General features: G+C 43.3%; 1 protein-coding gene across 1 annotated transcript in view; it reads right to left on the minus strand.

Annotated features, from left to right (window-relative positions):
• The window catches only part of Rrp5 (Ribosomal RNA Processing 5), a 105,286-nt gene that overhangs the window by 351 nt on the left and 86,752 nt on the right, over window positions 1-18,183 (minus strand). The window contains exons 28-32 of the mRNA XM_065429856.1: window positions 14,943-15,516; window positions 14,480-14,664; window positions 10,170-10,338; window positions 8,080-8,233; window positions 58-223 (exon numbers count right to left, since the gene is read on the minus strand). Of these exons, the coding sequence (XP_065285928.1) occupies window positions 58-223; window positions 8,080-8,233; window positions 10,170-10,338; window positions 14,480-14,664; window positions 14,943-15,516 (1,248 nt within the window). The remainder of the gene's footprint in view (window positions 1-57; window positions 224-8,079; window positions 8,234-10,169; window positions 10,339-14,479; window positions 14,665-14,942; window positions 15,517-18,183) is intronic.

Genomic DNA, 18,183 nt, shown 5'->3' on the forward strand with positions numbered 1-18,183 from the left:
AAATTGTTCACAAAAACCATGCAGCTGAAAAAATTGTACTATGACAATGTGCCTCACCGTGCATTCTCTACATCACCCAGCTTTGTGAGAAGGTCTAAGTACACCAGCCACAAATCTGTGCGCTTTGGGTAGTTGTCCAGAATGCTGTTGAACATACTTCGCCCCCTTTCAGGATCACCATACCTGAACTCCATTTGTGCAAACTTTGATATTAGCACAATATCTGCAAAACAGAGAAAAAAGGATTGAGCTTGATGACAGAATAAAGAAAATATGTGAATATCATGGTTTATATAACGGCACATTAGCAATTCAACAAGGAATTTCGACTTGCCACAAACAGTCACTTCAGTCTAGATGAGCCGAGGCTGGACCACTGTGAAGCATTTTCATATGTGATCACAAACTGACATTCATGAAGTTCACTGAAGTTATATGCACCTTTATCTAGACCTTCGGGTGTTGTTTTTCTAAAGTGCACCAAATTCAATTTCCAAGTGACAGTGATGTAACTGCTGTGCCAAACTGGGTCGACACGCACCTGCTCCGAATTGGGAAACACATTTTGTACACGCGAGAAGGCGCAATGCATCAAGCAACCCTTCTTCGCGACTCGCCCTCACACGCTTTCCATCACAGCTACAGCATATGTCGGCGTGCATCCGCCACCTTATGGCACTTGAACATTACACGGAACCTTATGGTAACGCTCACGCCGACTGCGTAAGTTTGCCTGGAGTGTCCATATAGTTATCGCAATAATTATGTAATTACATTGACGTGCAATTGTGAGGGCACAGCTGCTTGATGCACCTTTTTTTGCAGCCACTTACTGCTATATCGAAAAGTGCATAAGGCACATTTCGTTATGAATAGGCAGCCCCAATGCGGGGGGGGACAAGGGAGTCACAGGTATGCAAGTCAAGCAACACAAATGCTATTCAATCTGTACTTGCGAGGACAATTCAAATAGTATTATTGTTTCTCTTCCATCTGGATTTGCACTGCTTAGTCGTGCTTCTGATCAACTACCAACTTGCTCAGCTAGTAAATTCAATTGTAGGGATATATAGTGTCGATATAGTATAGCCACCCAATTCACATGAGTGCCTAAGCGATAGCGCGCCAGTGCCCTGCTTGGAACAGCCTGGAAGACCGTACGCTATGACTAGCGAGAGCCTATCTTTATGCACCATTATTAATGTGCGAGGATACAGCGCTCGGGCCACATTAATAAATTGGGCAGCTGCACGTACTCAACTTGTTTAGCGGATTAAACGTTATAACAGATAAAACGCTTAGCAGATTAAATGAATAACGAAGCCAAGGACAGCTTAGGGGGAGGGGGGCACTCTTTATTGAAATGCAGAATTAACTGTGAATTAGGATTACTTATCTTCTGCAATAACAATAAAACGGAACAGCAAGTTGAAGAAAAAAATACTTTCACCTTAGTATAATACATATTGAACGCAATGTTTCAGAAAGTACCAAGAGTTTCCTCTGCACTAACACGGTAAGTTACTGCTCCAAACTGCGATTTTTCCTGCTCCGAAAGCTGCTCCAAAAGACCAAGTGCCGCTTCCATTACTGAAGTAACATTGCCAGTCTTGAAATTCAAATTCTATTCATTTGCAATATGTTACTGAACAATTTTTAATCTGATAATTTAAACAAAAAGACTTTAATTAGGATAAGTAGTTTCTCAGGCAACATAGCCTCTTAGAAATCATTCTCCCTTGACGACACCTTGTAGTCGACATTTCTGAATACGAGTCCATAGAATGTTGTTGAACCTTAACATTAAAAAAAGAAAAAAAAGCACAGGCTTTTTCCATTTAAGGTTTTCAAGTCTTACGGAATTTTAAAAAATTGCCTGTTGCAAGTAACAATTGTAGTCCTTGAGCTGGATTGTTCAGGGAAGTGGACATTACTTGCATGAGAAATCAAAACAAATAGCAAACTAATTTAATAATTAACTGAATTACTTTATGTCACATATCACAACTTAAGAATTGTAGCGCGTTCTGAATCCCCTGAAGCTATCGAGGAAAATTTTCTAGGGGACTTGCGCAGCATCTGCAGTGTTCCTTTCATGGTATGAACGCTGAATTCAGTGCACCGACTCTGAAGGGGACTAACCTAACTAGTTCGTAGTTGCACGCAAGCGATGTATCTTTACAAGGTTGCAAACTTTCTAGACAGATATTTTAAATGTATTGTTTTGTTTCCAAAAACTTGGTTTGGACGCTGAAATGACCAATGCATTAAAGTGGTGTATATTTTAGTGTAGAAATAATTTAACAAATTAGAAGCACGAGCTACGTAATTATCACCTTTACAAACAAAACTAAGTGGCTGGGGCCACACTTGTTCTTGGCTACTCTCGTGCTGATGTACAAGTCAGTCCACTGTTAGAGGGAACACGCGAGCACGTGGCTCATGCTCCGCACAGCGCCATGCACGGGAAGCAGCTAAAACCAAGCGCATGCACGAAGAGGCACATGCTGCATGTCATCTGCTGGGCGACTTGAGCCGCGGTTGCAATGAATGTGATCTAAAGGAGCAAAGTTCTGCTTGACTTGCCAGCTGTCTGGATGCTAAGAGCATAGAAATGATTGAGCTTGCAGAACATTACAGGTGACATGAAGCCCTATTTTTCTGGAGGCAGCTTCGCGTCCGGACGTTATTGCATGACAGATCGAAACACACACTTTGTGGATGGAGCGCCGCCACAGAGTTAATGAAGTGAGCATGAGTCACACTGCAATTTCAGTGATGTCTGGCTATGATGCACTTAGTTTGTTGAGTGGCTGGAAGATACGAAACACGGTGCCCTGTAAAGCTACCGTTGGTGAATCAGGAAACGTGAACCTATGTATAGACATTCGAAAGTATCGCCCTTTTCTTCCAAAATGATAGTGAGGGAGTGACACTAACGTGTATCAGCAAGCACTTACAGAAGAATTTGCAGTTACGGATGGTGTTGTGCATGTGTTTGTGTCCGCAGAATGCTCGCGTGAGATGCAGCACAGCGACGTTATATTTGGCATGTCCAAACAATGCGGTTCTACGAAACATAGTTCTGCTGCTGCTTTGTATTCTATGGCACTGTAGAAGAAGTGAGCGTATTTGTGTGGTTTCTACGTCTCACTGGTGGCACTGCACAAAATTAAATGTTTGTTTGAAGCGGGGGGAACTTGACTGTGATTTCACGACAGGGCAGCCATGTGCGAGCAAAGCGAAGGAGTGGTTTGGTAGCAGGTGATCCGTGGCATGCGCCGCCCCAGTGCCGTTTCGCGCATGTGCTCACCTTTTCTGTCTAACAGTGGACCTACCTGTACATTTGCTATTACACTTACTCACCACTGTTTCCAGCATAATATTTCCAGTGTTTCCACAAAACTGTAGCAGTACAGCATACGGTAAACTTTCTGATGCAGTAAAAAAAAAATACCAGTAGATTGATGAGGCCGACCCTTCAACACTTGTTGAATATAAAAAACTTGCATGGTCGCTAGTCAACACTGGCCTAAATTATTCCTGTACTCTTGCAGCACAGAGCCTATGGTTGCATTCAAAAGACTGCTTGCTCTTTCTTTCAACTTCCTGAAATCTCTGCCATTTTTCTTCAGAAATCACAACTAAGCAGTGCCTCCGGCAGAATCAAAAGTGGACAAATCTCATCAGAGCCAGGAAGTGACACCACTACACCTATACTACAATTTTTGCCTAGGATGGCATGATGACAAGAGAAACAAAATGATCACGATGTCATGCTGATACAAATGCTTGGTCTGATTGTGTATGGTGGATATTTCCAGCATACAGCTTCAAATCATGTAGTAATGCCAAAAAGCAAAAGAAGGCTGTGATGGCATGGTGGCAGCAGTATCTGATTACTGTCAACTCTGCTAATACAAGTTCAATTGAGGAGATCCTCTTCGATGCCAGACAATTCACACTGTTCATAAAAGGTGTTGCAGGGTCATTTTAGCCCGAATGCTCCAAGGGAGAATTCACACTGCACATACGGATTCATGATAAACCAAACTGCATGAATGGCACCTGCCCAGCCTCTCTAGTACCAAAAGCACTTTGCCTATTAAATTTTCTTTCTTTGCCACACACAAATAGAATGATGTTTCTTCAGACGAATGCAGTGACACTCAGTTTAGAGAGATTTGGAGTGCTGTATATATGATTTATTTTTTAAATAGGGGTATGCTGCCGTAAAGTGAATTTTGTCAAAGCTCCATTCCTTTCTATGGTGAAAAAAGCTGTTGAGTTACACAAGAGCTAGGAGGCACCCAGGAGCCACAATAATTGATCAAGCTGTTTCTCCAAAACAGCTTTCCTTTTCAGGAGTAGAATTATCTCCCTCACATGCCCGCAATTCTGTTAAAGCAACTCAATAATTCAATGATGGAGCAAACAACATAACTGTGCAACAGTTGGTTATGGAGGTGAAACTCTTCTTAACTCTACAGTCCCACTGGCCTTTACAGGCAAAGATTCACAAATGCAGCAGTGCATAAACAATAAATTCTTGTGCAGCATAAGATATGTGACCTGTAGATATAGGCTTGTCTATGGTTAGCAAGATTGAGAAAGGCCCATGTGTACAATTAACAAGCAGTTTTAAAGGGACATTTTGCTTTGCTTTAAACTAATTAAATTAAATTCCATAGCTTTACAGGTCAAAAACCAAAATATCATTATGAGGCACACCACAGCGGGGAAAACTCCAGGTTAATTTTGACCACGTCGGGTTCTTTCCCTGAAACAGTTTGAACAAATTTTGTAGACGTGTAAGGTACAGCTACAGTAAAATATCTGCGGCACAATTTATGTGAACCATCTTGCATTAAGAAAACTATGTACGATTACAGGTTATCCTCCTCCCTAGCCACACTTTTTTCTCAGCTCATTCGCCGAGCGATCGGGCTAAAGCATGCCTGCACTCTGCGTCATGATGTGATGTCGTGTCATCTATTTCCAGTGTCTTGGAGCCAGTGTGCGACGCCTTTCCGCTAGCCGCCTGGCCATCAATTCCCAGCATTCTGTTGCAGCATCGAGCGTCTCTGGTAAACTCAAGCAAGCTGGGTGTTTTGACGGATGGGCGGAGGCGTAAACTAAAGCCTCTTCGTACTACTATCACTGTGATAAAGGGGAATTTAGTGTAAACATGAGTAGCCTGCACGGTGCAGCCACCTGATCGCACAGAGCTTAACCAGCCAAACACAGAGCTCATTTTGCTGTAACCACATGTAATAAAGCATTTTTAAACCTTTAAAAAGACGTGTTCATGATTAAGCTGCTGCCAAAAATTTACACAAGCAGCAAAATAGAATGCACTTGGTTACGGCTGTATTAGCTCTGTATGGTAGAGCTCTGTGCCACCAGGTGGCCACTCACCAGCAAGCCACTCACGTTTGTTCCTCCGCACATGTTGCAAAGCACCCAGTTCACCTTCCTTTACTGGAATAATGGACACACTAAAACTTGGTTTTGTGGCAGTAATAATCCGGCGTGAAATGATGGCTGCAAATGTATAGATCCTATTGGCTTTCAGAGGGACTTGATGTTAGAGCTTGACATGTCGCCAATCGCCAAGTTTTTCAGCCCACAACGCAACAACGGCAAAAATAAACTTCGACATAATAATCCTCACGAAAATAAACCTCGACACCAACACTGATTGCACAGCGCGCATCAACACGGAGCATATTGTAACACAAGCAGACAACACGTGTTGTGTGCAGTGCTTGAGTGTAGAAATAAATTGTTGATGTGTATTCTCTTCAACTTTTTTTTTAACAGAAACAAATTAATCAAGATTCCAACTATAACAAAAAACACTCGTTCACCATAAAGTTGAAAAAATTGTCGATGATGTAACCTAGGTAACCGATTGGATAGCTCACCCAACTAACTTCAATTGCGCCAGATATGTAGGTTGTGGAAATTCGAATCCTTCTATACAGTTTTTTTTTTTTTGATTATTTGACGATGGCGAGCTTGAAATTCACCTCCTCCAGTGGACAACATCTGCAGGCTTGGAGTGATGCATGACACCGGCAAATGATGCCGAGAGCGAGTGGGGCTATATGTAGTTCAGTAACGTGGAAAGTTGGGCTAAGATAAGAAGAAGGATATCATCAGCAATCTCGAAGATATAGTAAAAGCAGCGGAAGAGTTCTAAGCTGACCTGTATACAGTACCCAGAGGAGTCACGATACCTCACTTAGAAACAGTAGTGAACAGGATACAGAAACTCTCCTATAACTAGCGATGAGGTTAGAAGGGCCTTGCAAGACATGAAACGAGGAAAAGCGGCAGGAGAAGATGGAATAACAGTCGTTTTAATCAAAGATGGAGGAGACATAATGTTTGAAAAACTTGCGGCTCTCTATACGAACTGTCTCTCGACTACAAGGATCACAGAGAACTGGAAGAATGCAAACATTCTACTAATTCATAAAAAGGGAGACGTTAAAGAATTGAAAAATTATAGGCCCATTAGCCTACTCCCAGTATTATAAAAAAAAATCCACCAAGACAATCACCAATACAATAATGGCAACACTGGACTTTAGTCAACTAAGGGAACAGGCAGGTTTCAGGAAGGGATACTCTACAATGGATCACATCCATGTCATTAATCAGGTTATCAAGAAATCTGCAGAGTACAATAAGCCTCTCTATATGGCTTTCATAGATTACGAAAAGGCATTTGATTCAGTAGAGATACCAGCAGTCATAGAGGCATTACGTAATCAAGGAGTACCCCAGACCGCTTACGTAAATACCTTGGAAACTATCTACAGATGTTCCACAGCTACCTTAATTCCACACAAGAAAAGCAGGAAGATACCTATAAAGGAAGGGGTCAGATAGGAAGACACAATCTCTCCAATGCTATTCATTGCGTGCTTGGAAGTATTCAAGCTATTAAACTGGGAAGGCTTAGGAGTAAAGATCGACGGCTAATATCTCAGCAACCTTCGGTTTGCCAATGACATTGTTCTATTTAGCAACAATACAAATTACAACAAATGATTGAGGACCTTAACAGAGAGAGTGTGAGAGTGGGCTTGAAGATTAATATTGCAGAAGACAAAGATAATGATCAATAGCTGGGCAAGAGAAAATGAGTTCAGGATCGCCAGTCAGTCTCTTGAGTCTGTAAAGGAGTATGTTTACCTAGGTCAATTACTCACAGAAACCCTGATCATGAGAAGGAAATTCACAGAAGAATAAAAATGGATTGGAGCGCATACGGCAGACAGTCACCTCCTGACTGGAAGCTTACCATTATCATTGAAAAGAAAAGTGTACAATCAGTGCATTTTACTGGTGCTGACATATTGGGCAGAAACTTGGAGACTGACAAAGAAGCTTGAGAGCAAGGACTGCGCAAAGAACGACAGAACGAAGATTGCTAGGCATAACGTTAAGAGAGAGAAAGAGAGCGGTTTGTATCGGAGAGCAAACGGGTACAGCAGACTTTCTAATTGACATTTAAAAAAAAAAAAAGGCACTGGGCAGGTCATGTAATGCGCCGGTTACATAACCGTTGGACCATTAGGGTTACAGAATGGGTACCAAGAGAAAGGAAATGCAGTTGAGGATGGCAGAAGATAAGGTGGAGCGTTGAAATTAGGAAATTTGCGGGCACTAGCTGGAATCGGTTGGCGTAGTACAGGGGTTAATTGGAGATCGCAGGAAGAGGCCTTTGTCCTGCAGTGGACATTAAATAGGCTGATGATGATGATGATGATGTAGATTGTAATGGTGCGGCTGAGAACTCAAGAGAGTGATGTTGCTATGATTGGCAGCGATGAACATTTTTAAAATGTCATAATAAGCTGCACGCTTTACAAGGAACACTTAATGTGTCACTCAATGGTCATAATGACCCACCCTAAAGACTCGGTATGCTTGTACACTATTGTCAAAATCATTTCAAGGTACTTTTATATGCCCCTAAATCTAAGTACACGAGCATGTTTATTTTAGGCTCCAAATGCATTTTGTGCGACTACCGATGTTGAGCAAAAATCAGTGTGCACTCACGTTCCCGACTCGGCAGGCTTTTGAGAGCTCGCTGAAGAAGGGCTCTGCAAGCCTCAACTTGCCCACATTTCATGTAGAACAAGCCAAAGCTAAGCCAAACATCTGCATTCTGTTTGAACTTGTTCAGCATCTGCTTGTACAGCTGCTCTGCTTGCTGCAAACACAAGGGAACAACATGTAGTGAGCACCTGAAGCCACTGATGTACTGTGATAATAAAGAAAACGGGTGCATTTAATACAAATACATAAATATTCACCACTTTTCCCAGTGATAGGCGCATCAGCAAGTGCATTAGGCAATCCTTAGGCAATGCAGTAGAGAGAGAGAGAGTCGGTAGACACCAAGAATAATTGCCACTGAGCTTCAAGGCTAAACCCCATGAGCGCGATTTTGTGTGCGACAGCATTGAGCGACGGCTTCGCGCGACGGATCGGGCCGTCGGTCGAACAGATCACTCGGTCTTGTCGCGCGATCGCTCGGTTCTGCAAATCTAGAATTCGTCGCTCGTCGCCCAGAAGTGCTATGAGCGACTAGCCAATAGTAAGCAGCCGAAACGGGATGTACATTAGTGACGTACTACCGGTTTGCGCATGTGCGCGGTTCTCAGTATACAAACGGAATGAGCAAACTACCAAATTTTGATATGTAAACAAAATAAACCTATTGCAAGACCTTCAGAAACACTTTATGTTGCTTTGTACAGCCAAACAAATCAACTTAAATAATTATAGCAAGTGCCACGCCAGGTTTGGCGCTAACTCGATCCCCTAATACCGGCAACACTGGAGAGCTGTCACGCTAAGCGGTCGCTCGCTTGGAGTTTGACTTCTGGGCGACAAGCGAACACGACAGCCATCTCCATCGCGTCGCTTGTCGCTGTCACGCAAGAAATCGCTTGCATGAGGTTTATACTTCAATGAACTAAAATGGACAAATTTTAGCAAAAATATTTGATAGTGGAAACTACACAACGATTGCCCAAGGTGTGCCCGTTTAGTAAAAACCATGAAATTGTGCCAGTTTCAAAATGTGTCTCCCCAAAATATGGTGCAAGAGCACGGGTGTTCCAAAACTTCCATATAACATACACCATTGGTCAAAACTATGTGGAACATCAACTGTACAGCCAAAGCAGAAGGGTACAATGGTTTGGACTAATACAAAAAGACAAACAATACTGAAATCAGCAGCTATCCTAGCAGCTATCCACAGTGTTCAGACACTGTGCTAGCATGAACCTTTTTACATGAAACTGGTGCTAGTCTAACGATTTTTGCTTGAATTAAATTCTGGGGTTTTATGTGGCAAAACCACGATTTCATTATGAGGCACGCCTTAGCGGGGGAGTACGAATTAATTTTCACCACCAGGGGATCTTTAACGCTCTCCCAATGCACGGAACACGGGTGTTTCTACACTTCGCCCCCATCGAAATGTGGCCGCAGCGGCCGGGATTTGATCCCGCGACCTTACGCTTAGGAACTCAACACTGTAGCCACTAAGCCACTGCGATGGGTGTTGCGATTTCTGCTATATAAAGGTGATTTCATTATGCCTGGCTTCAATTACATGTGTTCTGCAGCAATATTTAATGAATAAAGCACAGTTACTGAACATAAAAAATTTTCATGCAGGCAACATCTACCAGTTTGGCCAAGATATGAAATTGTGCCTTTCTGGCACATACAATTGTTGAAAAATTTACTTGAGAAAAAAAAAAAGGTACATTGTAAACAACTCAAGATGTACTGAACAAGTCAGCAAAGTTTAAAAATGCCGTAAGGCCCATCAGCATACCATATGAGGCTAATAAGGTATGCAGTGCACCATGCAAAAAAGGATAAACATTGCACAGAAAACTATGTTATGCAAGAATGTAAAAAGTGGCAGTGGAAAAGAAAGTGAGCTGAAGCTGTCAATTACTCTGAACCTTAGACGTGACATGAGAGACAAAAAATTACGGACTAGTTTCCGAAAGGGGAGAAATATTTTTTTCTTTCCCAATTATCAACGCAAACATGAATCTCGACTCCTACAGTGAGTTTTGAGAGCTAAATGGTTGAAGGATACTCTCTGCTCTAGTACTGACCTCCTGCTTGTTGCCTGCCACATAGATCTGTGCCAAGTGCATGTAGACCTTTAGTGGCTCATTGAACTGCAGTGCCTCCTTGAAGACAGTGTCAAGTGAATCCTGCGTGCCGTACAAGTGCTCCAGGTTGAGCAATGCTGTCCACACATTCAGTTTCTCTTGCTCCTCCCTGTATAAAGTGAAATGCACACATTTAAGTGACAAGCACATTGCTTAGTAGTGCAGGGCGTATTGCTACATTCAAGGACCTGAATTTCTGCCAATGGAACAGTCAAGGAACAGTGCAGCACTCACTGTACTTCATTTCAGAAAAATGTGTCTGAGAAGTGCAAGCTATGTGGCATGCTCTGCTGCTCGAGACAGCACTTGTGACTGAGGGGACAATGCTCTGACGTGAATGTACATGGGCATTTGTGTGACGGCGCACCTGATTGCCTTACACAAACCATAGTGTCTACCCGAGTGTACTGGCGGATCCAGAGGAGGGGCCCTGCGGGCCTCCCCTGAGATTGCTGGTCCCTCAGCAGTGACAGTACTAAGCATGCATCTGGCATAGTCAAGTCTTTTGAAGCAAATTTTGCTCTGAACCTCCCACCAGTCAAACGGCGCCCAGCGAATGACTGCCTGTACTGCTTCATTCATTTTTCCACACACCCCCAGAGCAAGCCTTTTGACCAGCCCTCTGATCAATCTCCAGTTCCACCTGCACTTAGGATTTCAAAGAAAGCACTGAATTATTAAACGTAAGCTCGGGAGCTCGGGCACTGTGACAATGTTTTGGTAGGCCTTTCCAATCAATTTTTCTTTCTTTTGCCGATCCTTACTCCCGCAACTTCACTTGATTAATGTGAGAGCATTGAAATGCCTTCTACTGATCTTTCATCACTTATACTTCTTACTGAAAGGGCGAATCGGAGAGTCTGCCCCTATTTTTTTTAGCCAACTTACGGCTGTAAATGCAAAGTCAAAATAACCATTCCCAGCAGCGGACCTTTCTGGACCGACCCAGCCTTATCTGGCCGTAGCTCCGTGGCACGACACTGCTGTCAGTTGTTGAAGATGGCGGTTGTGCTTTACACGTCCACGAAGTACAAGCAACGAAGTGTGATTTGTTTTCTATGGAGCAACAGATGAACGCCCATCGAAATCCACAGGGAAATGCAGCCCAAGTATGGGGAAAGGTGTCTCGCTTTGAGAAGTGCGAGGTGCTGGTGTTGTGAGTTTGCAAAAGGTTGTGGAGACTTGCATGACAATGAGCGTTCAGGGAGGCCGCGTGCGTCGCTGACTGATGACATGACACAGGGGCATGTCAAGTTTAGCACTGCGACGAGACAAATGTCAGAACCAGTGTGGGGACTATGTGAAAAAATAGTGAGTGTAAGGTACGTAGAATAGTACATATATTTATAATTAAATGTATGTACCTTATTTTGGCTAATAACAAATAGGGGCAACGACTTTCTGATTTGCCCTCGTACATCTGGTGCATGTGTATGTACTAAAGATGTCCACATCATTTATTTATCACCACCATTTGCCACAAACACGTAACTGCAATGTGTACTCCATGTACCAGGAAAGCCAAGAATGCTTCTGTTGGTGCAGACCACACAAATATCCATGGGAAATGGGCAATCATAAAGTAAGCAGTGACTTGTCACTCAAGGCAAGTGGCAAGGAAGGGATTGATGTCTTGTTGGGAAGTGCTGACACCTTGATTCTACCTGCAGCACTCTCTCTTCCAAAGCAATTGTGAAAGTAATTGAAACATTCAACGAGCTGCTTCATGTCCCCACTTTTGTCAATGCCACTCCTCAGAGCTCAATTGCAGTTGCAGTGGCGACCTGGTGCGACCTGGTGCTGAGATGCAAAGTTTACCATCAGGGTCTGCTAATTTTCAATTCAGTTTCACAAAAAGGACATGTCTCTGCCCCCGTGGTGCCATTTCCTGCCCATATTTTTCTATCAATATTTCTGGCCAGTTTGTGCAATCAGCACAAAGCTATGCTCCATTTCATACATGGCAGGCAATGCTACAAATGCTAGAGAGACCTCTCACACAGCTTGCATTTGTGACAAAAAATAAAGTATGTCCCAATGAAAGAAAGATATTACAAGGTATAGGTTATGTAATTAGAAGTAACATTAAGTCTCGTACTTCTATGCAGAAAATATGAAGTATTTATTACACATGAGGCCTCGTACATCTGATCCCATTTACCATGAATGAGCGGACTGACATGTTTCTGCAACCAATGGCCACAGCACATCATTTGCACTTGACTAAAATATCATACATCGCATACTAGAAGCACAAAGGTGCACAAATAACATGTAATTTGACATATCCTTACGTCCAGAAGTTCTAGTAGTAGTATTCTATACAAAGCAGTTACTCCGTAAAAAGTGTCACAGATCAAAAATACGAGTAAAACGAAATGCATGCAGTAAGAGTACGATTGCACTACTTGCATAGCTTCTGCAGCATTGCCTGCTAAGTATGAAACAGTATAGGGAAGAGAATGGGGAAGGGGCATTGAGTTGCTGGTGTGCATGCACATTGAGCTTCAGTTGTACGCCATGACTTTTTGTACTTCCATCTTTATTTATTAATTTTATTTATTTATTCATATTTCAAGGGCCATGGTGGAACATTATACAAGAGGGGCGGGCAATGGGTACTGCTTTTTTTGGTTAAAGGGACACTAAAGAGAAACTTCAGACTCTTCATGCATTATTTCAAAACTTCATTTTCATTAAATTCACAATAATAGGCTTGTTATTAAAAAAAAATAAAGGTCAAAGTTTCATTTCTTGAATTTTAAGCCAAAACGCCTGAGCCAGTATGTCAGTGCGACGTCATGGATTTCAAGATATTTCGTTTCTGTCTTGTTTTCTTTTGTATTTTGGCCATTGTGGCACAGTAAGACTTCACAAAATCACCTAAGTTCAGTCCTTTGGCCCTCTAGGGTACAATGCAGTCCATCTTTAACAATAAAAAATTAACTAGGCCTGAGCAGACGCGACCAGAATCTATGATGTCACGGCAAGCTAGTGTGGGAACTTCCAAAGTGGTGTTGCTACCAATCTTTTATTTTTGCGCCTTTGCTGGCTCACCGAGCCTCTTCTCACAGTAGGAGAGGCTTTTTGGCAATGTAGAAGGGTAATCTATGAATACAGCTGAAATAAATTTTCTCTTTAGTGTTCTTTTGACTCTCAGTGGCTTTTACAGGGTACGGCCTGTTAAAATGGTGATGCGAGTAGGAAGGTTGTTCCAGTCTTTTGCTGTGTGAAAATCTTGAGGAGGCAGTGCAAGATGACGAAGAAAGAAGGAAGAAACACACAAGACAGCGCTGTATGTAGGAAAAAAGATTTCTGGAAGCTCTTTGTATGGATTCATTCACGATATTTTGCATTCGGAGGGTTATGGTGAGATGCCCAGTGCACTGGTCTGATGAACACATTGCCTGGTGGCAAGGAATAATTTTCTTCACCCGTGTGCACAATGGAAACACGATGCAATAGGAGGGAGTGGAAAATGGGTGAAGAATATGGATTGTTTTTGATGGGCCTCTGGGTTTACTGCCTGTGTGGTGGCAACACCCTGGAGAATGCTGATTAGATTCCACCTTGAGAACAGTATTTTTTTTTCTTCTTTGTTTCCTTTTCTGTGCAGTAGAGTTTGTGCTCACAGGCTCTTGGGTTCACACAAGATCATGCTCACATTTCCCATCCCTCTAATGCAATCACATTAGAATGACCGCATTACCACAAAAGCTACAGCAGAAACTCCCTAGTGAGACTTGTCAGATGGCACGTAAGCATTCTTTACAGTCGTTCATATATAGTAGTCACTATATATAGACATAATCCTAAACTTCAGCAGTCATACGTAGAAATACGGCATGCTCACATATATACCCCCATAGGACCCTATGTATACCTATAGAGTGCATCGTGTCGCGCATTAGAGACAGAGGGACGGACATATTTAAAAGGGAAGTAGTCCTAGAATACTTATGCATTAAAATGCAAGCTATACATGTAAGCCATGTGAGGTGCAAGTGAGGCAGTAGTCCTAGCTGGAGAGGAATGGTGCTCTTCTCACAATGCAGCACCCATTACAGCTGTTGAGCATTGTCCTTTAAGCATGAGTCAACCAAAACCACACAGCACTGTTGGAAAGGAGGCCAGTTAAGACAAAATTAGCAGCATAAACTGCATCACACCAAAAGCACGCCTTTGCAGATCAAGACTCAAAACTTGATGCTGTAATAACTGATGTTGTAACAGACATTAAGAAATATTACCTGAAGTCAATGCATGTCAGTGCTCGTCTTGCTACGGCACGTGCTTTCTCAATCTCAGCTTGACGCAAATGGAAAGCCATGTATCGGAGCCATACTATAGAACTGTTGGGTGAAACTAGCACCAGACGATCAAAATCGTCAACAGTTTCAGGCTCACGGCTTGGGTCAACCAGCATGCGTTCCTTCTGCAATAAAATTCAACAATAATACACGCATTAGTGCCTGTGATATTCAAGTAGATCACTTGGGAAAAAGACTAGCCTTTGGACTTTGCTATTATATCTGGAGGGTAGTTCAGCGCAAAGATATTAACCTACACAAGTCAAAGCAGGATGTTCATGAAACAACTTAAATGCAAAAAAATAAAGTGAAGTTAGGTAGCACTTTGTGCTTCCAAAACATGCAATCAAGAATAAACTAGCAGGGTACTGTAGCTCATACTTAAATGAAGCTTAAGAGATACCTTGCGTAACTGTGCTTCAGCTTGCTCCCTCTCTTGACGAATATCCTTGTGGCTTTTTCTTGTATTGTCTTCATCACCATCATCCTCGTCACTGCTACCAACAGCTGGCCGCTCTTCCAGTAATCTTCCCAAGTCTGGTGTGGCTTCAACATCCCAGCTGAATCCCTCATCCAGAGTGAGACGAGGGAGGGGGTCCCCAAGCTTGATTTTCTTTTCGCCACTGTCAAAGATTGGCTCGTCTGTGGATGAGGTAGAAAATTTCCTCTTGCGAGGCAATGTAGTCTTTGCCTGCACACGGTGGACTAGACCCAGGAATAGCCGTCTCTCTGAAGCCTGGATTCTTTTCACAACGACACTGACCAGCTCGCCGATCTTCATGTCTTTGTGGTTCCGTTGCAGTGGAGCTGGCAGCTTAGACATGGGTATCAGTCCCACTACTCCACATCCCACAGTGACAAAACATCCATGTTTGTTCACAGTCTTCACAAACCCTCGAAGCGTAGTGCCTGCACTGAGGTTGCTGAGTGCTACAATTTCCTTGTCTTCAACCTCTCTGCAATTCTCAGGATGTAGCCTACAACAAGTGCAAAAGGAACAAAAGAGAAAGGCAATATGAAGCAGCATCTGAAGAGGAAACACAAAATCACTAAAAAGGCTATCTTCATGCCGTGCGTAAATTTTTATTGCCTTACAACTTTGTCAAAGGCAGGCTGTGATCCCAATGAGCTCAAACATTTATTGACTTACTTCTTGTTCAACTTTACATACCATTCTAAATAATGTCTACCACTAATATATCACTAGACTGGGCTGGTGCTTGGGAAACCACATACATTTTTTCTTCTCTTTTACATCACACTTTCAATAAAAAAAAAATTAAAAAATTGTCCAGAAACTTAACACAAACCCCATTTCCCCCCTCTTTTTTTGAGCACATTTCCTATCCTTTCAGTTTTGAAGCATTATGTTTATTAGCATCAAAAACAGGGCTTACCAAACATTAATTACATTCAGCAACCCAGTCAACTTTTTGAAAAATGCCAAAGAATCCCAGTATCTCTTCCTCCAACCTCATGCACACAATGAAGAAAAAGGTGCAAGGCATTTCAACAAATCCTCACAATCCTCAAAGCAACTAGGGTAGACATGGTTCAATGCACAGATGTAGAAAAGGGAATAGTGCATGTAGGAAGACATGGAGAAGGCCAATGAGGTCTGTCGTCATCCCTACATTTATTTGAAAGGTGAAAGCGAAGCAGCGGCTCAGGCCTCCTGCCTGGACTAGTTGAGTGCGTGTTTTGGTTGAAATCCAGGCTGGTCACCGCTCTGTTCACTGCTTTGCTTTCGCCTTCACCCTTCCAGTAAATGCAGGAACGATGGCAGGCCTCATCAGCCGCCATCACGTCTTCCTGCATGCAGATATTAGTTTAAAAAGGCACTTTCATTTTCCTTAAAACAGTTAATGCACAGCTCACAGGAAGCCTGTGTCAAGTCAGCTACTACAACCAGACCACTTGAAAGTGAATCTTGACACAAGTCTGAAATGAGGACGCCTGTTAAATAAGCAAGCTGCCATAATATCAACTGTAAGGTCATGGAGACAAGAGCAGAAAAGGGTGGGTGGGTTGTGCTGTGACCTTTGTCTAAGTCAAAGCACCCCAAAAATAAGCAAGCAGAAGCCCACATTTCCTATAACCCAGTAACTGAAGCATGCCACTAAGAACTTAATTATGATGAAGCAAACTGGACCTTACAAGGCACCAATCACACAGACCATCTGTTATGGGAAGCGCCAGTGTGCACCTCTGCTCTTACCTTATCATTACCTCAGCTTCTAAATAAAATTACAGTAAAACTTTGTTAATCCGAAATCCCGGATAATTCGAAGGTTTCTTGCGGTCCCGTATTTTCAAATGTAAATTTGACCAGACAATTCGAGCCGGCAGCCTAGGCCAACCCGCTGAATTAGAAGATTTGGGGTGCTATGCGGCAATTTCCGATTCCCCTTTCACCGCAAACCCGACGAAACGACGGCCATTTGGAGCCGTGAGGCGACGCCACATAGCTATCGCAGTTATTTATAGACGAAGCGCCCGACCCGCATTATTACTAGCACAAAAATCAGTCCACGGTACGTCCCGTGCACCGCCGAAACGCGCGTCTGTAGAGGAGAAGGCGTGCTTCACAGCAACGCAGCAGGCATATCAGTTTTTGTCACGTGCTCTTGTCTCCCACTCCGCACGCTCCTCGCAGTCGCAGCGCTAGCGCGTGTTCCGTGCCGCTGCCACTGGCTGCCGTTCGCCCATCCTCTCTCCGCGCCTGCGGCGACGTGTATGCGTGCAGCACTGGTCTGCACCGATTCTTTGTGTGCAGTGCATAAGGGTGTTGCAGCTAGTGTGGTGTTCTTTTTTTTTTTTTCCTGAACTGTGCAAAAGTGCCAGTGAGTGAAGATACGAAAGCATAAGACTTTAACGCTAAAGCAGAAGTTCTGCTTGATCCAAGAAGCGGGTAAGAACACGTGTTCCAAGACCGAGTTGGCTGAAAGGCACAGCGTGCCCCTCTCGACGTTGTCCACAATATTGAAGAACAAGTCAAAGGTACTGAAGGCCTACAGCAAGACATATTCTTCGAAGCGGTCGCGAGTACGGGCTTCCACGTACCAAGATGTGGAATTGGCTTTACTTCACTGGCTGCAGAAACCAAATGCCGCCCACCTTCCCGTCAATGGAACGATATTGCGGGAGAAGGCCAACGACTTGGCTCTACAACTTGGGCACGAAGAGTTCAAGTGTAGCAATGGATGCCGTTCAGCCGTTTTAAAGAGCAATAATTTGACCTTCGTTGCCGTCTGTGGCGAGAGCGGCAGTGCAAACGAGAGCGTCGTCGACGACTGGAAAGAAACACATGTTGGCCCCGTTGCTTAGCGAATATGGTGCAGACGTGTACAACCTTGACGAGGCAGCCATTTCTATAGGATGCTGCCTACAAAATCGTTTGCAGCGAAGGACACCGCGGTCAAGGGTCGAAAGCAGGGCAAGGAAAGAATTACCGTTCTGTTCGGCACAAACATGTGCGGTAAACACAAGCTGCCGCTACTCGTAGTTGGAAAGAGTGAGAAGCCTCACTGCTTTAAAAATGCACGGTTGCCGCCAAGGGATGAGCTTATCTACCGGCACAACAAGCCTGGGTCACGCGCGCAATATTTGAAGATTACATTCGGCAGCTTGACTGCAAGTTCACG

Source organism: Dermacentor albipictus, chromosome 1 (assembly GCF_038994185.2).
Source record: "Dermacentor albipictus isolate Rhodes 1998 colony chromosome 1, USDA_Dalb.pri_finalv2, whole genome shotgun sequence".
NCBI lineage: Eukaryota > Metazoa > Arthropoda > Arachnida > Ixodida > Ixodidae > Dermacentor > Dermacentor albipictus.